The following is a 26,249-nucleotide window of genomic DNA, read 5'->3' as shown; positions in this document are numbered from 1 at the left end:
CAGAGATCGTTACTTTGAACCGCTTTAAAAACTTTCATAGCATCATTTGCATGAAGCATTCACTATAATTCAAAGTTTGATTATTTTATTTAATTTAATAACAGTTTAAAAAACTTTGCCATAAATCAGGCATTATCATGAATAAACTAAAAATTTTCCATGTTTTTTGCCGTCGCTTTTCAATCTGTTTTTCCTTGCCAAATGTTGCCGCTCTTTGGATTATATGGAGATATATTGGAGACTCCAAAATATAATTTTTAACTTTTGAAAATTTGGTATATACGTTTTATAAGCTTTAAAATAATTGTTTTACACAAACGATGTGTTTTTCTATTCTTTAAAAGATTGTTTAAGACTCGAACTACTGATTCCTATATTTAAATCAGCTGCCCGGCTTTATAGTTTGTTGTCAATTCACAAGGAATGCCACTCTCTTTAAAAGGGCCAAAGCAAGACATTTACTATTTAATAATAAATGTTACAAAAATGGCAATTTTCTGATCATTTGTGCTAATTTCTAGCCCAAAATTATCACATCAATGAATCTGCCTGTTGGAAGAGTTGAATTTAATGCGAATTTAATGAATTTATTTGTCTGCTATCATTTAACTTGGGATAGCATGGAAGAAGAAGCATTGTGTTTATAAACGTTCGTGCGGCTGAGTCCTTCCGAGTTTGTGCAAAATAAATAATTCATTTTCCAGGAAACCTACGAAATAAAGCCCTATCGGTTGCTCCAAATTTTCAATAACTGCTATTGGACATTATGTTTTGAAGGACTTTGCATCCAACTGGAGTTTGGTTAACATACAAAATTTAGAGGTTTCTATTGTCAACTAGGAGGTGCAAAAATCATGGGCGACGAGGAATATGAACGTTTCGAAATAACCGATTATGATTTGGAAAACGAATTCAATCCAAATCGTTTTAGGAAAAAGCAAAGTAAACAGCAGGCAATTTACGGTAAGTTAAGATGACCAAATTGAATTCAACTACAAATCTTCAAAAACATTTTTTTTAATTCTTTGCAAGGCATTTGGGCTGATGACAGTGACAAGGATGATGACGATGAAGAGACATCTGGTCGCGGACGCAAGGGACGTCGTCGCATGGGTCTGGGTGGTGGTCCATCGGGAAGCAGATCCAAAGATTATACAGCACCAGTAAGTTTTGTGGCCGGTGGCATACAACAGGCTGGCAAGAAAAATAAAGCCAAAGGCGAGGAAAAAGATGATGACCGAGATTCAGACGATGCCGAAAATCCCATTACCGATGAGGAGGATGAATTGAATGCCCATCCTGGTTTTGGTGCTGGTCAAAGGCCGACACTAATGGATGCCGAATCACCACATACTAGTGAAGATTCTGAAGAGGAACCAGAACGTAGAATGCCACCACCATCGAAGTCCAGTTTTAAGCAACAGACCGGTCACCTTAAAGTTGGTGCCTGGGAGCAGCATACCCGTGGCATTGGTGCCAAGTTATTGTTACAAATGGGTTACAAACCTGGCATGGGTTTGGGTAAAGATCTGCAGGGTATTTCCCAGCCTGTAGAGGCTCATGTACGCAAGGGCAGAGGTGCGATTGGTGCTTATGGCCCTGAAACGGCGGCCAGTGTGGGTGGTAAAGGGGTAAGTTAGAAAAGGATTGGTATAGCGTATATGCAACTAATGGATATGTAAATTCTGTAGCACGCTCCCAAAATCGATGAAGATGTCCGCGAGGCAAAGGAATTCAAGGAGAAATTAAATAAGTGGAAGAAGGGAGGAGATGGTCGTTCCGATAAAAATGCTAAACGTTACTATTACAAATCTGTCGAAGAGGTCCTGGAGAAGGGCAAAAGCTCGAATTTCATTATTGGCGATAAGATTAGGTTAGAGATTAGAAAAAAAATTTATTTCTTGTGACTCTGACCAGAGCTCAATTATCTCTGACCGGAAGTAATTGATCTCTGGCCACAGGTTATTGATATCTGGTTCGGGATCGTTGATCTCTAATCTGGATCATTGAACTCTGATACGGGGTCATTGATTTCTGACCAGAGGTCATTGATTTCTGACCAGAGGTCATTGATCTCTGACCAGAGGTCATTGATCTCCGACCAGAGGTTATTGATCTCTGACCGGAGGTCATTGATCTCTGACCAGAGGTCATTGATCTCTGACCAGAGGTCATTGATCTCTGACCGGAGGTCATTGACTTTTGACCAGAGGTCATTGATCTCTGACCAGAGGTCAGTGATCTACGGCCATAGTCCATTGATCTCTGACCAGAGGTCATTGATCTCTGACTAGAGGTCATTGATATCTGACCAGAGGTCATTGATGTCTGACTAGAGGTCATTGTTATCTGACCAGAGGTCATTGATCTTTGACTAGAGGTCATTGATATCTGACCAGAGTTCATTGATCTCTGACAAGAGGTCATTGATATCTGACCAGAGGTCACTGATCTCTGACCAGAGGTCATTGATCTCTGACCAGAGGTTATTGATCTCTGACCAGATGTAGTTGATCTCTAACCAGAGGTCATTGATCTCTAACCAGAGGTCAATGATCTCTGACTATAGGTCATTGATCTCCGACCAGAGGTCGTTGATTTTTGATTCGGGTTCATTGATGTCTGATTGATCTCTGACCAGAGGTCATTGACTTCTGACTAGAGGTCGTTGATCTCTGACAAGAGCTCATTGACCACTGATTGGGGTCATTGATCATCACAGGACATTGATTTCTAATCAGAAGTCACGGATCTCCGATGAAAGGTCATTTATTTTTGACCAGTTTTCTAAAGTTCTCTTTGCCAATCTCCTTATTTTCAGCAAAAAGCTTGGCAATGTCCCTGTCATCGATATGACGGGCCCCGAGAAACGTGTCCTAAGCGGTTATCACGCCCTTGGCCAGTCAAAAGTTATGGAAGAAGATCTCTATGATGCGGTACAGGAAACACAGCCCAAGAAAACAACAGCCACATTTCAATTACCCGAACTTATGCACAATCTTTCGCTTATAGTTAATATGTGTGAACAGGATATTATCTCGCTGGATACGGCAGAGAATAATGCCAATGAACGCTACACGGCCTTGGAACAGGAAAAGAAGCAGTTGGAAGAAATTGTTAGCTTAGAAAGAAATCACATCAATACCTTGGATCATGTTCTATCCATGGTTGATGAACTAACTGCGGGTGGCGAAGATTTGAAGTTGTCACGGGCCGAAGAAATATTCTTGGAGTTACAGACAAATTACGCCGCCGAATATAAACAATTCGGTTTAGATGATTTGGCAGCTGGGGTAATAGCTCCTCTGCTGAAGCAACATTTGGCCGAATGGAAACCCCTGGAGGCTCCCACACAATATGTGGATGTTATAAAGAAATGGCGTACCATATTGGATGTCCAGAATGAGGATAACTCGGAGAAACGTTCAAATATTTTTGATCCTTACTCCTCGCTGATTTGGGCTGGCGTAATACCAAGTTTCCGTTCATGTGCTGAATTTTGGGATCCCAAACATCATCAGTCGATGGCAGCTCTGCTGGATTGTTGGGCACCGCTCTTCCCCTCTTGGATATTGGATTCAGTGTTGGAACAATTAGTGCTGCCACGTTTAAGTGCCGGTGTCCGGCAATGGGATCCCTTGACTGACACCGTGCCCATACACATTTGGATTTTACCATGGAATGCAATTTTGGGTCATAAAATGGAGGAATTTATCTATCCCACAATACGTGAAAAATTGGGTAATGCTTTGCGTGCCTGGTTGCCACAGGATCGTTCGGCCCGGGCCATGCTTACGCCATGGAAGGGGGCATTCGATGATCATCAAATGCAGCTGTTCCTGCTGACCCATATTATACCCAAGCTGCAAATGGTCTTGAATGAGTTCATCATAAATCCCCTGCAACAGGATTTGGGTAAGTGGCAGAGTTTTTTTTCTTTTAATTATTTAACGATCTTTTAAAAATGTTTTTAATTTGTTTAGAACCCTGGAACCAGGTCTATGAATGGCATGAATTGATACCACCCGGCCAAATGGCCCAATTGCTGGATAAATTCTTCTTTCCCAAATGGATGCAGGTATTGGTCATGTGGCTCAATCAATCACCAGATTATGTGGAAATTTCCCGCTGGTATAGCGGCTGGAAAAGTATGTTTTCCGAAGAGCTATTGCGTGAGACCTGCATAAAAGAACATTTACGTCGTGCCCTGGAAATGATGCATCGTGCCACAGATCAAGTGGCAAATGTGCCGTCAAATTTGACATCAACACCTACAATGACCACAAGTACACCACCACCACCTCAGCCACCGCCACCTCCAATCTTATTAAATATGGATATGTCTGGTGCTGCCCCCGTACAATTGGAATTCAAGGAATTGGTTTCACGCAAATGTGCCGAACGGGGTATACTCTTTGCCCCGTTGCCGGGCCGCCGTGAAATGGGCAAACAAGTCTATCGTGTTGGCAAATTATATTGCTATATAGATCGTAATGTTTGTATGATAACCGATAGTACGTTTAAGAATTGGATACCCACACCGCTGCAGCCAATGTTGGAACGTGCTGTGACGGGAGTTTTAAATTGAAGATTGGCGTTAAGTTAGAAAAAATGAATATTAATTAAGTTTTAATAAACATTAGCGTTCACATACTGTAAGTGAAGAGCCTAGGGAGGTGTCTTCTTCAGTTGCTAACTTGTAGCTCAAAATCTGTTTTGTAATGTCCACATTGACCCAATGTAGGATTGTGCAGTCATTGGTATTGCAACATGCGTTTAAGGTCGTTGTTGTCATCGTCGTATGTTAATGGCAATTTGGCAATTTGGCCATTAAGCTTTGTAGGCAATTCGGCCATCATAATTGTGAACATAATTCCAGGTAATTTTTGCAAAATCATCATCAGTCATAGACTTATTGCTTTTATCTTTCGCACTCATAAACTTGTTAGCACAGTAAAAGACGGAATGGCTTACGTAGGGGGGACAAGCAATAGGTTTCACACAAAAGGTACATATTGTGGGGCGAGTTTTAAGGTATCATATCCGATTTCTGGTTAAGAGAAATAAATTTAGATATAGCAACTTGTGAAGTTGTTTCGCAAGTTATGACAGATATATGTATTGGAAATTGTGACCATTTGTGGGAGAGGTACCAGAAGGGGTTGGCAGATGTATATCAACTTCACAACAGATCTTGTGTTAGCAAAAATATTTGGATGTGTGAAATTTGAAGAGAGTTGAATGCTTATAGGGCTTTTTTTGAGCGTTTTGTTTTCCGAAATTTTTACCACAAGAAATGGTCCGATCTGTACCATATTTATAACAGATCTTGTGTTGATGGAAATATTGAGATTTGCCAAGTCTGAATGGAAACGGATGTAAATTTCGTGCGTTTTATGAGCTTCGTGGATACGCAAAATTTTTACCCTTTGTGGGAGAGGTGTCAGATGGAGTGGATCGATATATTCCAATTTCACACCAGATCTTGTGTTAGTAGAAATAATGGGATGTGTGTAATTTGAAGAGAAACGGATGCTTATTTCGGATTTTATGATCGTTTTGGTTATTCAAAACTTTGACCCTTTGTGGGGGAGGTACCAGAAGAAATTGTCCGATCGTTATCATCTTTATAAAAAATCTTGTGTTGATGGAAACATTGAGATGTACCACGTTTGAATGGAATCCTATGTTAATTTCGCGATTTATGAAGTTCGTGGATACTCAAAATTTTGAAACCTTTGTTGGGGAGGTACCAGAAGGAGTGGACCGATATATCCCAATTTCACACCAGATCTTGTGTTAGGAGATATAATGGGATGTGTGTAATTTGAAGAGAATCGGATACTTATTTTAGATTTTATGATCATTTTGGTTATTCAAAATTTTGACGCTTTGTGTGGGAGGTACCAGAAGGAATGGTCCGATCTCTATCGTCTTTATAACAGATCTTGTGTTGATGGAAATATTGAGATTTGCCAAGTCTTAATGGAAACGGCAGTAAATTTCGTGCGTTCTATGAGCTTCGTGGATACGCAAAATTTTTACCCTTTGTGGGGGAGGTACCAGAAGGAGTGGACCGATATATTCCATCTTCGCATCAGATCTTGGGTTAATAAAAATATTGTGATGTGTGTAATTTGAAGAGAACCGGATACTTATTTCAGATTTTATGATCATTTTGGTTATTCAAAATTTTGACGCTTTGTGTGGGAGGTACCAGAAGGAATGGTCCGATCTGTACCATCTTTATAACAGATCTTGTATTGACGGAAACGTTGAGATGTACCAAGTCTGAATGGAATCGGATGCTTATTTCAGGTTTTATGATCGTTTTGGTTATTCAAAACTTTGAAGCTTTGTGTGGGAGGTACCAGAAGGAATGGTCCGATCTCTACCATCTTTGTAATAGATCTTGTGTTGATGGAAACATTGAGATGTACGAAGTCTGAATGGAATCGGATGTTAATTTCGCGATTTATGAAGTTCGTGGATTCTCAAAATTTTGAAACCTTTGTGGGGAAGGTACCAGAAGGATTGGCCCGATTCATCCCATCTTCACACCAGATCTTGTGTTAGGAGATATAATGGGATGTGTGTAATTTGAAGAGAATCGGATGCTTATTTCGGATTTTATGATCGTTTTGGTTATTCAAAACTTTGACCCTTTGTGGGGGAGGTACCCGAAGGAATGGTCCGATATGTACCATCTTTATAACATATCTTGTGTTGATGAAAATATTGAGATGTGCCAAGTCCGAATGGAATCGCATGTTAATTTCGCGCTTTATGAGCTTCGTGGATACTCAAAATTTTGACCCTTTGCAGGGGAGGTACCAGAAGGAGTGGACCGATATATCCTAATTTCACACCAGATCTTCAGAAAGTAGAAATAATGGGATGTGTGAAATTTGAAGAGAATCGGATACTTATTTCAGATTTTATGATCATTTTGGTTATTCAAAATTTTGACCCTTTGTGTGGGAGGTACCCGAAGGAATGGTCCGATCTCTACCATCCTTTTAACATATCTTGTATTGGTGGAAATATTGAGATGTACCAAGTCTGAATGGAATCGGATGTTATTTTCGCGTTTTATGAGCTTCATGTATATTCAAAACTTTGACGCTTTGTGGGGGAGGTACCCGAGGGAGTGGACCGATATATCCCAATTTCACACCAGATATAGGGTTAATAAAAATATTGTGATGTGTGTAATTTGAAGACAATCGGACACTTATATCACATTCTGTAAGAGTCATAATTATTCAAAATTTTACCCTTTGTGGGGGAGGTACTTGGTGGAGTGGGCCGATATTGTCCATTTTCCCACCTGACCTAGAACTGATGTAAATATTAGGATTTGCAAAGTTTGAGCAAAATCGGATTATCCTTTCTCTTTCTGTGCAGAAAATAATTGTTTTTTGAAAATTTCGACATTTTGTGTGGGAGGTACCAGAAGCCGTGAACCGATATATTCCATCTTCACACCAGATTATGGGATAATAAAAATATTGTGTCGTCTGTAATTTGAAGAGAATCGGACACTTATATCGCATCCTATAAGAGTTATATTTATTCAAAATTTTGACCCTTTGTGGGGGAAGTACTTGATGGAGTGGGCCGATATTGTCAATTTTCCCACCTGACCTAGAACTGATGTAAATATTAGGATTTGCAAAGTTTGAGCAAAATCGGATTATCCTTTCTCTTTCGGTGCAGATAATATATTTTTTGAAAATTTCGACGTTTTGTGTGGCAGGTACCAGAAGGAGTGGACCGATATATTCGAACTTAACACTAGACCTTGGGTTAATAAAAATATTGTAATGTCTGTAATTTGAAGACAATCGGACACTTATATCACACCCTATAAGAGTTATAATTATTCAATATGTTGACCCTTTGTGGGGAAGGTACCTGATGGGATGGCCCGATATTGTCCATTTTCCCACCTGACCTAGCATTGATGTAAATATTAGGATTTGCAAAGTTTGAGCAAAATCGGATTATCGTTTCTCTTTCCATGCAGAAAATATATATTTTGAAAATTTCGACGTTTTGTATGGGAGGTACCAGAAGGATTGGACTGATATTTCCCATTTCCGAATTCGATCTAAGTTTCACAATAATATTACGATGTACTAAGTTTGGATCAAACCGGATACTCCCTTCCAGAGTTATCGTGCGCCCCATCCAGCCAGACGGACGGACTCACGGACATAGCTAGATCGACTCCAAATGGAACGTTATTTCAATGAGGTACGTTTTTGGCCGTATCAAATGATATATACCCTCTCTAGCCATATATGGCTGAGGGTAAAAAATCTATAATCCTGAACCGATAACTCATCATAAAATATTTTCATTTTTGAAAAATCTGACACAGATCTCAAGATAACCCAAATAACTTGAAACCCCTCTGGGGCCTTACCCAATAAAATTTAAAGTACCACTTAAATTTTCTTATCTCCAAAAACCTTTACCCCTTTTATTTCTGAGAAAATCAATGTAACTGAAATCGCTGATATTGGGTGACTAAATAAATTATATCAATTACCGGTTAACAGCCATGTCGTAAATTCGAAATCACCTAATTTGCAGATAACAGTTTTGAGACATAATAGAACATTATGATTGGAAGTAATAGTTTCGGAATTTAATCAAAAAGGCAGCATGTTTTTAGATATTTCACGCACCTATTGCATTTTTTCTGAACTAATCTAATCGCAAGCAAGTCGAAGTGGATTCGTAACTTATCTGTTGGAAATATTCAACGTAATTGTTTTAATTTTTTTTTTTTTCGAAGAAAGAAATCAATTTTCTACAAACATGGAGAAAGTACGAAGCAAAGACTGAAAGTTCTGGAGGGATGGATTTTTTGTGAAACCTTTAGGGAAGGTCAATAAACAAGGATTTTTTCAAGGTAAGTAGAGGCTACTTTAGAAGGCCAATGAATGATTTTTAATTAGCCATAATTTTTGTAATTTTTTTAGGAAATCTAAAGAGGATTCGGACATGGAATTTCGAGAGTATTTTAAGAAGGCCTTAAATGGGGACGAAAAAAGCGATTTCGAAGCTTCTTCGATCAATATCACTTCTAAGAATACTTTAAGAAAACATGGCAGATTTAAATGCACCTGGATAGCTGTTTTCAAAGAATTTTGGATATCCGATACATTTTAAGAAGACTCTGAAAGGTCTTTACATTTGGATTTCCGATACATTTTAATGAGACTCTAAAAGGTCTTTAAATTTGGGCCTTTGAAGAGCTTTTGAGAAGACTCAAAAAGACCTGTAAACCAGGATTTTTTAAAAGTATATGAGAGGAACCTGATGGTGCTATATCAACTTTTAACTACTTCTATATCTTTAATATTTTAGGGAATGCAAAAAAGGACTTGGAAAGCAACTCAAAAAAGAGAACTTTGAACGTCAAGACATGGACATGTCGAGAGTATTCTATAAAGTCCTATGAACCAATTTTTTTTAAGTATTTGAGAGGAACCAGAAGATGCTATATCAACATTCAACTACTTCTAAATCTGTGATGTTTTGGGGAATGTAAAAAAGGACTTGGAAAGGAATTCAAAAAAAAAAAAAAAATGAGAACTTTGAACGTCACGACATGGACATGTCGAGAGTATTTCATAAAGGCCTTGATTGTGGATGTAGAAAAGATTTCGAAGGTTTTTCGATCAATACCACTTTGAAGAATACTTTCCACGAGCATGGAGGACACTTAAAGGTCCATAAATTGAAAGTTTTTTAAAGAATTCTCAAATGAATTAAAATTTTTGTAGGATTTTAAGAAGAGTCTGAAAGGTTTTTAAATTTGAGTTTTTAAAGAGCTTTTGAGAAGACTCGAAAAGACCCATAAACCAGGACTTTTTTAAAGGTATTTGAGAGGAACCAGAAGATGCTACATTAACATTCAACTACTTCTATATCCGTGATTTCTTAGGGAATGTAAAAAAGACTTGGAAAGGAATTAAAAAAAGAGAACTTTGAACATCACGACATGGACATGTCGAGAGTATTTGATGGAGGCCTTGATTGTGGATGTAGAAGAGATTTCGAAGGTTTTTCGATCAATACCACTTTAAAGAATACTTTACACGAGCATGGAGGACCCTTAGAGGTCCATAAATTGATAGTTTTTTTTTAAAAAAATTCTCAAATGAATTAAAAATTTTGAAGGATTTTAAGAAGACTCTGAAAGGTTTTTAAATTTGCGTCTTTAAAGAACTTTTGAGAAGACTCAAAAAGACCCACAAACCACGGCTTTTTAAAGGTATTTGAGAGGAGCCTGAAGGTGCTATATTAACTTTCAACTACATCTATATCTGTGATGTTTTGGGGAATGTAAAAAAGGACTTGGAAATGAATTCAAAAAAAAAAAAAAAAGAGAACTTTAAACGTCACGACATGGAATTTCGACAGTATTTTATAAAGGCCTTAATTGTGGATGTAGAAGAGATTTCGAAGGTTTTTCGATCAATACCACTTTAAAGAATACTTTCCACGAGCATGGAGGACCCTTAAAGGTCCATAAATTGATAGTATTTTAAAAGAATTCTCAACTGAATTAAAATTTTTGAAGGATTTTAAGAAGACTCTAAAAGGTCTTTAAATTTGCGTCTTTAAAGAGCTTTTGAGAAGACCCATAAACCAGGACTCTTTAAAGGTATTTGAGAGGAAACTGAAGGAAGGAAACTTTCAACTACTTCTATATCTGCGATGTTTTGGGGAATGTAAAAAAGGACTTGGAAAGGAATTAAAAAAAAAGAGAACTTTGAACGTCAAGGCATGAAGTTTCGAGAATATTTTATGAAGGCCTTAAATGTGGATGTAGAAGAGATTTCAAAGAATTTCCCATCAATACCACTTCTAAGAATACATTCACCGAGCATGAAGTCCCATAAATGGATAGAATTTTTAAATGAACTTGGATTTTTGAAGGATATGGATTTTTAAAGAGCTTATGAGAAGACTCGAAAAGAAGGCCTATAAACCAGGATTTTTTAAAAGTATTTGAGGGGAACTTGAAGGTGCTATAAACCAGGAAAATTGAATAATGTTTATGGTATTGTATAAAAACTCTGAAGGGCCTATAAGCGCAAATTTTAATTAACTTTTAATTACCTTCTCTGCTATACCTGTGATGTTTAGGGAAGGCAAAAAAGGATTGGAAATGATTCAAAAAAAAAAGAAAAAAGAATTTGGAGCATCACGACATGGAACGTTGAGAGGACTCTATGAAGGCCAAAAAAATACAAAACGGAAATCTAAAAAGGACACGGACAGAAATTGAGAAAGGAAACACCATGTGGAATTTCGAGAGGACTCTTCGAAGGCCTTGAATGTGGATGTAGAAGAGATTTCGGAGGTTTTTCAATCAGTATCACTTCTAAAATACTTTCAACGAGCATGGAGGACCATAAATGAATAGTTTTTTTCAAATGAAATTGCATTTTTGAATGATTTTAAGAAGGCTCTGAAAGGTCTAAAAATTTAGAGGAGTTTTTAACAGCATTTAGGAGGATTCTGAAGGTTCTACGTCGAAGAATACTTTCAACGACATAGAGGCCCATAAATGGATAGTTATTTTTTATGGATTTAAATTTTTGAAGGATTTTAGAAGGCTCTACTAAGGTCTAAAATTTTTTACATTTAAAGAGCTTTTGAGAAGGCCTATAAACCAGGATTTTTTAAAATGATTTGAAAGGACTCTGAAAGGCCTATAAACCAGGATATTTGAAGAAATTTTTTCTTTGAATCTTATAAGCCTCTGAAGGGCACATAATGCAATTTTTACGAGGCCTCAGAAAACACCAAATAACCCTTGAATTCTTTGGTATTATTTTAAGACTCCAAAATGGGAATCTAAAGAGGACTAGAAAAGGAATTGAGAAAGGGAACATGACATGGAATTTCGAGAGTATTTTATGAAGGCCTTATATGTGGATATTCCAAAATTTGACCCTTTATGGGGGAGGTACTAGAAGGAGTGTACCGATCCCATATCCCATCTTTACACCAGACCTTGGGTTAATAAAAATATTGTGATGTATGAAATTTGAAGGCAATCAAACTCTTACATCACATTTTATAATGTGTTATAACTATTCAAAATGTTCACCCTTTGTGGGGGAGGTACTTGATGGAGCGGGCCGACATTGTCCATTTTCGCACCTAATCTAGCAATGATGCAAATATTAGGATTTGTAAAGTTAGAGCAAAATCGGACTATCGTTTCTCTTTCTGTGCAAATTTTTTTTTGTTTTTTGAAAATTTCGATCTTTTGTGGGGGATGTACCAGAAGGAGTGGACCGATATTGCCCATCTCCGAACTCGATCTAAGTTTGGCAAAAATATTACGATGTACCAAGTTTGGACCAAATCGGATAATCCCTTCGAGAGTTATCGAGCGCATCAGCCAGCCAGACAGATATACGGTCGGGCAGACGGACGGAGGAACATCGCTAGATCGACTCCAAATGTCTTGAAATGGATTTGGTCCAAAGAGACCTAGGATCCGAAACCGTTATTTCGATGAGGCACGTTTTGGCCGTATCAAATGATATATACCCTCTCTATGGCTGGGTTTTGAAGGTTTTTTTTTAATTTTTAATTTTTTTAAAACATCGTTTTTTTAAACTTTAGAAAATTAAAAGAAAATTTGTGTTAAAATCTTACATTTTTTTTTGAAAAATTGAAAAAAAGTGCTTTTAATGTCCATAGTTCTTATTTCCAAAAAAAAAAAAAAAAAAAATCGATGGATATTTTTAAGAATTTCTAAAGAGTTCTTAGTCCTTCTTTTAAAAAAAAAACAAAAAATAAATAAATAAATAACTCTCACATTAGTTCCCTTAACTTGCAACATGATATCTACTGCCTTGTTAATTGGTGCAGTGCTAATGGTATGACGCTAAATCTCAAGAAATGTAAAAAAACTGTCTTTGTTTAGAACACAACCTTTTAAAAATGATTACCTCATTGGTTCTTACAAATTGGACAATGTAGACTCATTCGTTGATCTTGGTGTAATTTTAGACAATAAATTGCGTTTTAATTTGCATATTGATTCATGTGTGAATAAAGCCAAGTCATTGCTGGGTTTTATAAAAAGATGGTCAAAAGAATTTGACGATCCTTATGTGACTAAGCGTTTATTAATTATTAGTTTGGTTCGGCCCACTTTAGAATACGGTTGCGTATTGTGGAGTCCTTTTTACAAAACATATTCTGCTAAATTGGAATCAGTACAAACCCAATTTCTTTTATTTGCTCTCAGAGGATTGGGATGGGATATAAATGATACACTTCCACCATATGAGAATCGCCTAAAACTAATTGATCTTCCGACACTGGAAAAGAGACGTTTAATGTTAAGAGCTTTATTTATTATAAAACTTTTGCGTGGCGAAATCGATTCACAGTTTTTAACCGGTGAATTAAATTTTAATATAATAATACTAACCCTCCATAGTTCGGACTATGGGGTGTACGCGCTCCCTACGTAATTGGGAGGTGGCCCCCTCGGTCGGCAGGGGCGGGTGAGTGTGGCGTTGGGACCGATCGAAAAAAAAAAAAAAAAAAAAAAAAAAAAAAAAAAAAACATCGTTTTTTAAAACTTTAGAAAATTAAAAGAAAAATTGTGTTAAAACCTTAAATTTTTTTTTGAAAAATTGAAAAAAAACTGCTTTTAATGTCCTTAGTTCTTATTTTCAAAAAAAAAAAAACCATTGGACCTTTTTAAGAATTTCAAAAGAGTACTTTCCGAATCGCTCCTTTAAAATCCTTAGTCTTTCTTTTCAAAAAAAAAAAAAAAAAAAAAAAAAAAAAATAAAATAAAATAAATAAATAAATAAACAAAAATTAAACCTCCAGGAATAAAAAAAATCGATGGACGATTTTGAAAGTTTTTTTTAAATTAAAAGAAAAAATTTATGTTTAAATCTTCAAATTTTTTGAAAAATTGAAAAAATAGCTTTTAATGTCCTTAGTTCTTATTTCCAAAAAAAAAAAAAAAAAAAATCGATGGATCTTTTTAAGAATTTCTAAAGAGTACTTTCCGAATCGGTCGTTTTAAGTCCTTAGTCCTTCTTTTCAAAAAAAAAAAAAAAATAAATAAATAAATAAATAAAAATTAAACCTCCGGGAATGAAAAAAATCGATGGACGATTTTGAAAGTTTTTTTTTTAAATTTCTAAAGTTGTAACCATCATTTTTTAAAACTTTAGAAAATTAAAAAAAAAAAATCTATGTTTAAATCTTCAAATTTTTTGAAAAATTGAAAAAATAGCTTTTAATGTCCTTACTTCTTATTTTCAAAAAAAAAAAAAAAAAAAAACCGTTGGATCTTTTTAAGAATTTCAAAAGAGTACTTTCCGAATCGCTCCTTTAAAATCCTTAGTCCTTCTTTTCAAAAAAAAAAAAAAAATTAAATAAATAAATAAATAAATTCATAAACAAATAAACAAAAATGAAACCTCCAGGAATAAAAAAAAATCGATGAGCGATTTTGAAGGATTTTTTTAAATTTCTAAATTTCGTTTTTTTAATCTTTAGAAAATTAAGAAAAAATCTATGTTTAAATCTTCAAATTTTTTGAAAAATTGAAAAAAAAAAATTGCTTTTAATGTCCTTAGTTTTTATTTTCAAAAAAAAAAAAAATCGATGGATCTTTTTAAGAATTTCTAAAGAGTACTTTCCGAATCGCTCGTTTAAATTACTTAGTCCTTCTTTTCAAAAAAAAAAAAAAAAAATAATAAATAAATAAAAAAAAAATAAATAAAAATAGAAAAATAAATAATAATAAAAATACATAAATAAATAAACAAAAATTAAACCTCCGGGAATGAAAAAATCGATGGACGATTTAAAGTTTTTTTTTTTTAATTTCTAAAGTTGTAAACATCGTTTTTTTTTAAACTTTAAAAAAAATCTATGTCTAAATCTTCAAATTTTTTGAAAAATTGAAAAAATTTGCTTTTAATGTCCATAGTTCTTATTTTCAAAAAAATTAACTAATCATCTTAAAAAAAAAAACATTCTAACCCCCCAGGAATAAAAAAAATATGGACCTTTTTAAGAATTTCTAAAGAGTATTTTCCGAATCGATCGTTTAAAATCCTTAGTCCTCATTAAAAACCAGTAAGGAAAGCTCAAAAGTCGGGCGGGACCGACTATATGATACCCTACACCACTATGCATACTTAGTAGAGCTCTCGTAAAAAGGTTTATACAGGGCATTTCAGAGCTCTATGAGATATTTGGTACAAAATCAAAATCTATCTAATTCTATCGTGCATTTTACGAACTATAGCTATCTCTGAACCGGGTTTCTCCAAATTTTACGTATTAGCTTCTAGACTGAATGCGGTCTTATGTACGAAAATTCACGTGATTTGGGCTAATATTGACCATTTAGTGCACATTTAACCCGAAATCGGATGAAGATATATATGGGAGCTATATCCAAATCTGAACCGATTTCGATAAAATTTAAAACAGCTATTCCTGTGCTCCATCTAATACCTGGTACCAAATATCACGGTTGTGGAGTGCATAGTAGGAATGTGAGGGACTTAAAGATCAAATCGGATGAAATATATATATGGGAGCTATAGCTATATCTGAACCGATTTTCTCCAAATTTGATATACTTGCTTCTAGGCCGAACTCGGTTGGGTGTGCCAAAATTCAGGTAATTTGGACTGATAGTGGACATTTGGTGCACATTTAAACCGAAATCGGATGAAGATATATATGGGAGCTATATCTAAATTTGATCCGATTCTCACCAATTTCAATAGGGTTCGTCCTTGGGCCAAAAAAATATTGTTTGGAAAATTTCATCTCAATCGGATAATAAATGCGACCTGCATTTTGTTCACAAGAATACATGGACAGATGGACGGACGGACGGACATGCATAAATCGACTCAGAAAGTGATTCTATGAAGGTTCTCAAAAGTAACTATGGGTCTATCTCGTTTCCTTCTCCATGTTACAAACAAATGCACAAAGACATAATACCCTTACCACTATGTGGTGTAGGGTATAAAAATAAATAAAAAAATAAAAAAGTCCTTATTTCAAAAAAAAAAAAAAATAAATAAATAAAAAAATGGGAGGAACCCCTAGAAATTAAAAAAAAAACTTTTTAAAAAATGTCAAAAAAAATACTTTCCGAATTGTTCGGAATTTTTTTTTATACTAATTTCAAGTAGCCTGTCAGTTGTGATTATTAAAAAAAAATAATTTTCCGAAAGCTATCTAATCTATATAACTGCCAATAGTTTTTGCCATTGCATCTTGAGTGTGCGGGTAAGGTAGTCCATAATTGGACGCAGTGATGATGATGTTAGCCCCCCCCCCCCACTTTTTTTGCGAAATTTTTAATTTACTTAATTACTACGAACCTTTTGAGTGACAGAGACGAAGAGGGCCTGATAAGGCCTGATCTATTGCAATGCAATGCTGATGAGTACTAACCATCGCCAACTTATCGAATTTCCGAACAAAAATTATTTTTTTTTTGTTTTGGGGTTTCAATTCGACAGAGGAACTAATCGAGCGAATAAAATAGAATTTTTGAAGTGGAAACGAGACATCGATCGCAAACGGTTTAGTTGGAAATAAGTGGTGCCGGTGTAAAGAACAAACAACGCGAATTGGTCGGAACAACACCAGATGGGTGGTATTGAGTTTTTCTTTTTATTTTTTTTTGGCAGCCAAAAAGTGAAATCAATAATCAATGATAAATAATTGTGTGTGTGTGTGTGTGTGTGTTGATGTCTAAGCAATTGAAAACATAAACAAACAAGTAGGCAAAGGCTACAGTCGAGCGGGGCCGACCGTTGAATACCCTACAACACTATAATAAACCATACAGTTTATATAGGCGAAATACTCGACAGAATCCCACAAGATATTGTGACAAATAATAAAAGAAAACCATCAGGTTTCGTTCTCTAATTTTCGAATGGTCTTCCTAGATCTGGAACCAATATTTCCCAAAGACCTATAACCTCTCAGAAGTGGCAAAAGATTAACATTTATTATTGGTTTTTGACTGAAACGCATCTATATGAGATACAGACATTTGACTATATTCTTCAACGAAATCAGTCGGAAGTGCGTCTTTCCTGTATTTGTGAATTCTCCAAAAAGTCACTTGAATGGACATTTTCGTATTTTGTCTATAAAAGTTGGCAAACTCCTTCACACATTGAATATTTTGGATGACCATCCGAAACTGCTTGGCTTTTGCAATGTGCGGTAACCCCCATTCAAATGTGCGTGAGGATCGGGCGATAATTACGACCTGCAGACAATTTTGCAGTTTTTTGGTCCATTTCAACCCCTAAATATATTGCGATCATCTCCAAAAAGAGTAGCCGTAGACCCTCATCTTATCCCCATGCAAAATTTCGTAAGGATCGGGCCATAAATGAGATCTGTATATGATATCCTCATATCCTAACTACTTAGTTTTGTTAGCTGTAGAAATATTACCAAATGTTTAATTCAAAATGAAAATATGCCAAAAATATGAGAAAATGGAAAAAATATGAGAAAATTTTACTAAATCAATATTTTCACCTTTAGAGAGATATTTTTATGCGATTTTTTTAGACGTTTTTTCTTTCCTGCCAAGAGGCCATTCTGAATTAATGAGAACTGTCGAAATCAGTTCAGCCGTTCTCCACATATAAAAGATCTTTCAAGCATATCTTCTTTGATAGACATATATATCGCACATATTTTGCTATATATCCGATTTGTTGGATAATAACATCAATGTAAAGATCAGAAGTAACCTTGTGATGGCTTTGTGATTTCGCCGGGATTTAAAATATTCACGGTTTAATCAAAAATTTTGATTTTTTTCAACACAAAAGATATGGTCTATTTTACCCGCTAAATATTATCCGATGACCACCCAAATTAGTGGGCTTCTTCCCCGCCCTAAACTCTATCTTCACGCAAAATTTCGCGTCGATTGGTCTATAATTGCGACCTGTATAGCTACTGCAAAATCCGAAATTTTTCCAGTATTTGGTCCATTTCAACCCCTAAACATTTGGCGATCATCTCCAAAAGCAATAGGGTTCTATTCTGGTCCAAGCCCCACCTACATTCTAAAATTCGTGAAGATCGGGCCATAATTACGACCTGTAGAGTGATTACAAATTAACATGGACAGACGGACAGACGGACAGACGGACGGACGGACATACATAGCTAGATCGACTCAGCTCGGCGAGCTAGGAAGATCCATATATACTTTCCTATGTGGGAAACCAATATTTCGAGGTGTTACATAATTTTTGGCCCAATCAAACTTATAATACCCTCAACACATAGTGTTGTAGGGTATAATTAGCGTTTTTTTTTTTGGGCAATTAATAAACAAATGATGCCGTAAAACAGGCAGACCCACTAGAGCAACCAAACCCCATCACCACCTGTGAAAAGAAAAACCTATAAAAAATTGAAATTTTCTTTAATGTCAAGATCGGAAAAAAGAAGAAACTAAGAGAGAAAAGAAAAAAATATTGAAATAAGAAAATTGTTGAAAAAATTATTTCAAATGTAAATCGCCACCTCGCCGCCGCCGCCGCCACCGAAAAATGCGAAATAAAATGGATGTGAAAATTTTGAAACGTTTCACATTTCTGTATCGTCGGAATTTTGAAATTTTCCTTCTAATATTTACCATGTCGATAGCTTGTATACTCTTGACCCATCATGTCCGGTCGGCAATTAAAAATGTCCGTTACGATCGTCAGCTGCGGGGCGAAAGCATAACCGTGTCGATGGATAAACGACAAATACGCAATGACCGATTGAAATCGATGCTGCATTGCTTCGATAGGCCCCTGCAAATGGAACAGCTGCAATATGGCCACTACTGGTTGCTGAAAAATCTGATACGAGGACGTCGCAGCATTTATATGGGTTGTACCGAATCCATAACCTATACCACAAATGGAGATTATACGTTTCTGGATAATATTGAAATGGTAGTGACACGGTAAGTTGTGGGAGGGGCAGGGGGACTCTCAGAGAGAGAGAGAGGATTTTTTTTTCAAAAGGACTCCCAGGACTCGAAAAGGACCCCCAGGACTCGAAAAAAAGGGATTGTAAGAGGTTTTTAAGCAGACTCCGAAAAGAATGCAGAAGTGGACTCCTTAAGAATTTACAGGAGTCTTGGAAAGAAGTATGCACCTGAATTCTCTTAGTCTTATCAAAGTGCTTATCAAAGTGATTTCCTGATGAATTATTAAGCGCCTACGAAAGGCCTGAATTCTCTTAGCCTTTGAGGGGCTTATCAAAGTGATTTCCTGATGAATTACCTACGAAAGGCCTATCAAGGTGGATTCTTTAGAATATTGTTAAGGTATTTAAAAATCTTATAAATTTGGACTTCTTAAGAATTTGGGGAATCTTTGAATGGCCTATCTATGTTGGGGAGTCATAGTGGATTCCTTGGGAATTTGTCGAGGTCTCTGAAAATGTTATAACTGTGGACTTCTTAAAAATTTGTGGGAGGTCTTCGAAGGGCCTATCAAAGTGCATTCCTTGAGACTTTTGAAAAGCCCCTTAAAGGTATATCAAAGTGGATTCCTTAAAAAATCTGAGATGCTCTCAAAGGCTTCTTACTTAGATTTTCAAGGATCTGAAAGAGGGGATTTTTGAAGCTGGAAGTCTTCCTTGAAAATTTTGAAGACCCCCTTAAAGGATTCCGTAAAGAAAATTTATGAGACTCTCGAAGGACCCTTACTTCGATTTGCAAAGAACTGGGGGGATCTTTGAAGCCTTTTTTTTAATAATTGTGAGGGGCCTATGAATGGCCTATCATTCCTGGATTGATTCTTTAGAAATTTACAAAGGTCTGTGAGAATTTTATAAATATGAATTTGGGGAGGCTTCGAAGGGCCTGTCAAAGTGCCTTCTTAGAGAACTTTGAGGAGTTCCTTAAAGGTTTATCGAAGTGGATTCCTTAACAAAAATTGTGAGAACCTCTAAGGCCACTTACTTGAACTTTTAAGGAACTGAAAGAGGGGATCTTTGAGGGTTTTTTTTTAAGAATTGTAGGGCCTATCAAAGTGGATTTCCTAAAAATGTATCGAGGTCTCTAAAAATCTTATAAATGTGGACTTCTTAAAAATTTGGGGAGTCTCCAAAGGGCCTATCAAAGTGCCTGCCTTGAGAACTTTCAGGAGTCCCTCAAAGGTTTAACGAAGCAGATTTCTTAAAAAATATGAAACTGTCAAAGGACCCTTACTCGGATTTTCAAGGAAAGAAAAAAGAGTACATTTGAGGAGTTTTTTTTTTTTAAGAATTATTAGGGCTTTTCAAGGTGAAATCCTTCGAATTTTGTCGAGGTCTCTGAAAATATTATAAATGTCGACTACTTAAGAATTTGAGAAGTCTTCGAAGGGCCTATCAAAATGCACTCCTCGAAAAATATTAGGAGTCCCTTAATGATTCCTTAAAAAATCTGAGACTCTCAAAGGGCCGTTACTTGTATTTTCAAGGAACTGAAAGAGTTGATTTTTGATGCTGGGTTTTCTAAAGACGTGTTTAAGACGACTTCACTAAGGCGGACTTATTTTTTTTTTAAAGACTGAATAGGCAATATATGAATGGAATCTTCGAAGGGCCTATTTATGTGCATTCCTTGAGAATTTTGCAGAGCGCATTAAAGGCTTATCAAAGTGGACTCCATAAAATAAAACATTTTTTTGGGTTCTCACAGGCCCCTGACTTTGTTTTTTAAAGAACTGAAGGAGGTGATCTTTGAAATTTTCAAGATGAATCTAAGGAATACTTAAAGAACTCCTTTTTTTTGAAAAACTGAAAGGGCAACTTTTTTTTCTGCGAAATTTAAAAATGAAAATGAAATGAATTTTTGCAGACTTTCATAAGAACCTCGAATGCCCATAGATATGGATTTTTTGAAGAATTTTAAAAAGTTTCTAAAAGGCCTTGGAGAAACATTTTTTGAAGAATTTTCTGAAAGGTCTCAAAAAGGATTTTTTTAAGGTTTAAAAAAAAGATTTTTGAAGAGTTTTCTGAATAGTTTCTATAGGGAATGTTTTTAAAGAGTTTTCTTAAGATTCTGGAGGGACCAAAAACGTAGATTAAAAAAAAATTTAAAAAATTCTGAAAATAGACTTTTGAAGAAATGTTGGAAAGTTGTTGAAATACCTCAAAATATGATATCTTGTATGAATTTCGTAAGAACCTAAAAGGATCGTAAACATGGATTTTTTTGATTATTAAAAGGTCCTGGATAACTGGATTTGAAGAATTTCTGAAAGGCCGTAGAGGAACACTTTTTTAGAATTTTTAGAATATTTCAAAACAGGATTTTTGAAAAAATTTCGAAGGAAGTTACAGGGCGCAGGTTTTTTGTAAAATTTGGAAAAAGTCCTTAAAGAAATTTGAAAAGCCAGTGAAATGCCTTAAGTCATAAGACCCTGGTAGGCTCGTAAAGTGGATTTTTTCAAGAATTTTCATAAGAATCTGAAAGGTCTATTGACATGTTTTTTTAAGGAATATAGGAAAGTCCTTAAAATCTGAAATTTTGAAGAATTTTCATAAGACCCTGGAAGGCTAATAAATGCGGATTTTCATAACAATCTGTAAGACCTATAGACATAGATTTTTTGAAGAATTTTGCAAAGTTTGCTGAAAGGCCTAAAAAGAAAAATTTTTTTGTAGAATTTTCTGAAAGTTTTCAAATGATGATTTTGAAGAATTTTCGTAAAATCCTAGAAGTATTTTTCCTAAGATTCTAGAGGGCCCAAATAAGTATTATTTTTTTAAATTAGGAAAAAGTTCATAAAGTCCTTAAAATAGGGATTTTAAAGAAATTTTAAAAAACCTTAAAAGAGATTTTTTTTTTGAAAAAAAATTGAAAAGTTGGTAAAAGGTCTTAAATGAGGATATCTTGAAGAATTTTTATAAGAACCTGGCCCTTTAAGCCTCATATGCATAATAAATCATTTTTAAGAGTTATTCATAGACCCTCAAAGGCCTTAAAATTCGATTTTTTAAAGAATTTTTTTAAGTTTCTAAAATGCTTTTTAGACATTTGTTTTTAAGAATTTTGAAAAGTTTCTAAAAGGTTTCAAGAAAGGGTTTTTTGTAACATATTCGTAAGAATTCTTAAAAAGTTCTAAAATATCTTAAAGTTTAATTTTTAGATGAAATCTGAAAATGTAAAGAAATGCCTTAAAAGAGCATATTTTCTAAGGACTTTAAAAAGCCTTAAAAGAGGACATTTTTAAAAATTTTCATAAGATCCTGGAGGGCTCATAAACCTGGATTTTTAAAAAAATCTTTTTAAAAACTCTGGAAGAGATCAAAGGGAAGGATTCTTTGAAGAATTTTGGAAAGGCGTTAAAACGCCTTTTTAAAAAAATTGACAGGGCTTAAAAAGATAACTTTTAAAGAGTTTTTTTATATACCCTTGAAGGCCAATAGAATTAGATTTTCTAAAGAATTTCAGAATGTTTGTCAAATGCCTTAAAATACAATTTTTTTTTTTTTTTTTGAAGAATTTTGAAAGTAGAGGAACTTTGAAGCTTAATTTTTTTAAGAAAGGTTTAAACCACTTTATGGCTGTTTTCGACTGTGATTTTTTGAGAAATTAAGGGTTGGGCTGTAAAAGACATTTAATGCGGATTTTAAGGAAACTTTTCAAAACTTTTTTTGTGAACTTTTTTTGGAAAAAAAAAATTCTTTAAAAACCCATAGCAACATCGAATGACTTAACAGCGTGGTTTCCTTAAGAATTTTGATATATTTCTGGTAGGTCTGCAAACGGCCATAAGGCGACTACGAATGGGGCGACTACGAATGAGGTTCTTACAATGGGATTTTGAAGAATTTGAAAACGACTCTAAAGGGTAACTAGGCCTAAGGGAGTTCCCGAACCTGGATTTCAAGACGACTCTAAGGCGGGTCCAAAATCTGAATTTTTAGGGAATTTCAAGACAACTCTAAGACGGTTAACAAACCTGGATTTTTAGGGAATTTCAAGATGACTCTTAGACGGTTCCCAAACCTGGATTTTTAGGGAGTTTGAAGACAACCCTAAGGAGGTTCCCAAACCTTAATTTTTACGAAAATTCAAGGCGACTTCGAAAGGGCCTTTAAACTGGGCTTTTGAGGAAATTTCGAGACAATTCTTAAGGGGTTCCCAAACTTGATTTTTTAGGGAATTTCAGGACGATTCTAAGGCGGTTCCCAAACCTGTATTTTTAGGGAATTTCAAGACGACTCTAAAGGGCTTCCCAAACCTGGATTTGTAAGGAATTTCAAGACGATTCTAAGGAGGTTTCCAAACCTGGATTTTTAGGGAATTTTAGGAGGACTCTAAGGGGGTTCTCGTAGGGGTTCCTTAAACTGGGATTTTGAGGAACTTAAAAACGACTCTAAGGGGGTTTCCAAACCTGGATTTTTATGGAATTACAAGACGACCATAAGGCGGTTCCCAAGCCAGTTTTTTAGGAAATTTCAGGACGACTTTAAGGCGGTTCCCAAACCTGGAAGTTTAAGAAATTTCGGGTCAAATTTTAAGGCAACTCTAAGGAGGTTCCCAAACCTGGATTTTTAGGAAATTTCAATACGACTCTAAGGGGATTCCAAATCCTGGATTTTTAGAAAATTTATGTCAACTCTAAGCCGGTTCCCAAACCTGTTTTTGGGCATTTTCAAGCAACACTAAAGGTGTTCCCAAATCTGGATTTTAAGGGAATGTCAAGGCGACTCATACGGGTTTCCCAAGCCTGGATTTTTAAGGAATTTTAAAACGACTCTAAGGGGGTTCCAACCCTTTATTTTTAGGGAGTTTCAAGACTACTCTAAGGTGGTTCCCAAACCGGGACTTTTAGGGAATTTCAAGACGACTCTAAGGGGGTTCTCAGAACTTGTATTTTTAGCGAATTTTTAGACGACTCCTAGGGGTGTTCCGAAACCTGGATTTTTAGGAAAAGTTCAAGACGAGTCTAGGGCGTTTTTTTAACCTGAATATTTAAGGAATTTCAAGACGACTCTAAGGGGTTTCGAAATCTTGATTTTTAGGGAATTTCAAGACAACTCTAAAGCGATTCCAAAACCTGGATTTTAGGTGAATTTCAAGACAACTCTAAGGGGGTTCTTAGACCAGGATTTTTGGGGAATTTCAACACAATTCTAAGGGGGTTCTGAAACTTGGATTTTCTGGAAAATTCAAGAGGACTCTTAGGTGGTTCCCGAACCTGGATTTTTTGGGAATTTCAAGACGACTCCTATGGGGGTTCCCAAACCCGGATTTTTAGGAATTTTCAGGACGATTTCGAACGGGTCTTTTAATTTAAATTTGTTTTCTTTTAAGTTATTAATTTTTTTCTTTTCATTCCAGTTGGATGGGCCCCGTCAGCCTGGCCCTCTTCGCCCCCGGCTATGATTTCAACGCCACCATGGATTCCATACAATATGCCCGCCACTGCTTGCCAGAAAGTGGTCTCATCCGAGACTATGTCACATTTCACATTTACTTCCCCAATGATCATATGCCCCCCGAACGGGTACCTCTGACCGAAGAAGAAGCTCTCGAATGGCCATACGATTGTCAATTGGCCGAGGCTCCATACGAGAATGTGGATCGTTCGAATATGTATAAGACAAAGAAAAATCTCACTTATCCCATAAATGTGGGCCGGAATATTGCGCGGAGGGCGGCAAATACTCATTTCATCTTTGCCTGTGACATTGAGTTGTATCCAAGTCGAGGATTGATTGAACAATTTCTGGATATGGCCTATGACAATGTCACATTGGTGGCACCCAGCCGGGAGGGTAAGGCCATGAGGGTATTTGTCCTGCCCGTATTTGAGTTGAAAAAAGATGCTGCCATCCCAGATAGTAAAAAGGAATTGGTGCCAATGCTACGTGCGAAGAAGGCAATACCCTTCCATTACTATGTCTGCAAGTCGTGTCATGTTGTGCCGCAACAGGAACACTGGGTCAATGCAACCTTTAGTGATAAGCTGTCCGTTTTTACGGTGGGTAAACGCCACAAAAAATACGTCTATTGGGAGCCATTCTACATAAGCGACAATCATGAGCCGCTGTTCGATGAACGTGTTACCTGGGAGGGCCAGTCGAATAAACGCATACAAAATTATGCCATGTGTCTGCTGGACTATGAATATCATATCCTACATCCGGCATTTCTGGTCCATTCGCCGGGCATCAAGAAATACAATCCGAAATCGGAACGTCAGCAGTATGTGGGGCCTATGAATAAATTTATTGCGCAGAAAATCAAACCGGAATATGCGGTGTTGTATGGCACGAATAAGGAGTGTAGGGTGTGAGGGGAGGAGGAGGAGGAAATGGGAAATGGGGAACAAAGAGGCATGATGCAGGATTCAGTATTTAGAGGAGGAAAAAATTCGTAATTGTGACCCCAAGTATGAAAATGATTCGAATTACGACCCGCCTTGCCAAGAAGCTTCCGGCATAGCCAAGGATTTATTTTTAGAGGAATTTTTCAAAGAATTTTAAATCATCGATCTAGTGATAATAAATAAGTATTTTTTAAAAAGATTTTTTTTAATTGAAATAAATTATTACATGTGCGGATCTTATATATAGTGTAAGGATATTTTAGAAAAATTTTAATAAATTAATTATTTAAATTAAAAAAATAAATACTTTTTTCAAAAAATAAAAGTGGATTTTTTGAGGAACTTTAACAGGACTCAAACCATGGATTTTTAAGGGACTTCAAGAGAAACGGAAATTTGGATTTTTTAATGAGAACCCTAAGCACTCTAAACGTGGATTTCTAGGGGTTTTCTAAAATATGTTGGATTTATTCAAGGACTTCAAGAAAATTCTAAATGCAATATTTTTGAAAGGACTTCATTAAGGCTTCAAATGTGGATTTTTAAGGACTTCATTAAGGCTCCAAATGTGGATTTTTAAGGACTTCTAAGTTCCCAAAACTTGTTTTAGCGAATTTCAGAACGGCGGTTCCCAAACTTGGATTTCTGGGGAATTTTAAGACGACTCTAAGGGTAGTTCCCAAACCTTGATTTTTAGGGAATTGCGGTTCCTGGATTTTTAGGGAATTTTAAGACGACTTTAAGGGGAGTTCCCAAACCTTGATTTTTAGGGAATTGCGGTTCCTGGATTTTTTGGGGATTTTTAAGACAATTCTAAGGCGGTTCCCAAAC

The 26,249-nt window shown here is 35.9% G+C and overlaps 2 protein-coding genes across 2 annotated transcripts; both read left to right on the top strand.

The window, feature by feature from the left end:
* Positions 1 to 651: 651 nt before the first annotated feature.
* On the top strand, positions 652 to 4,702 carry LOC101892922 (septin-interacting protein 1). The gene is made up of 5 exons (XM_005188798.4): positions 652 to 963; positions 1,033 to 1,631; positions 1,692 to 1,873; positions 2,822 to 3,915; positions 3,984 to 4,702. The coding sequence occupies exons 1-5, from the start codon at positions 855 to 857 to the stop codon at positions 4,586 to 4,588; spliced, it is 2,589 nt and encodes an 862-aa protein (XP_005188855.2). The 5' UTR covers positions 652 to 854; the 3' UTR covers positions 4,589 to 4,702.
* A 13,692-nt stretch (positions 4,703 to 18,394) lies between these two features.
* Positions 18,395 to 25,683, top strand: LOC101893099 (beta-1,4-glucuronyltransferase 1-like). The gene is made up of 2 exons (XM_005188799.4): positions 18,395 to 19,045; positions 24,428 to 25,683. The coding sequence occupies exons 1-2, from the start codon at positions 18,642 to 18,644 to the stop codon at positions 25,383 to 25,385; spliced, it is 1,362 nt and encodes a 453-aa protein (XP_005188856.2). The 5' UTR covers positions 18,395 to 18,641; the 3' UTR covers positions 25,386 to 25,683.
* The last annotated feature ends 566 nt before the right edge of the window (positions 25,684 to 26,249 follow it).

The sequence above is a fragment of the Musca domestica genome, unplaced genomic scaffold, assembly GCF_030504385.1.
Source record: "Musca domestica strain aabys unplaced genomic scaffold, Musca_domestica.polishedcontigs.V.1.1 363, whole genome shotgun sequence".
NCBI classification, from domain to species: Eukaryota; Metazoa; Arthropoda; class Insecta; order Diptera; family Muscidae; genus Musca; species Musca domestica.
Note: the sequence above shows the minus strand (reverse complement) of the source record. Positions and strands in the feature narration are given on the sequence as shown.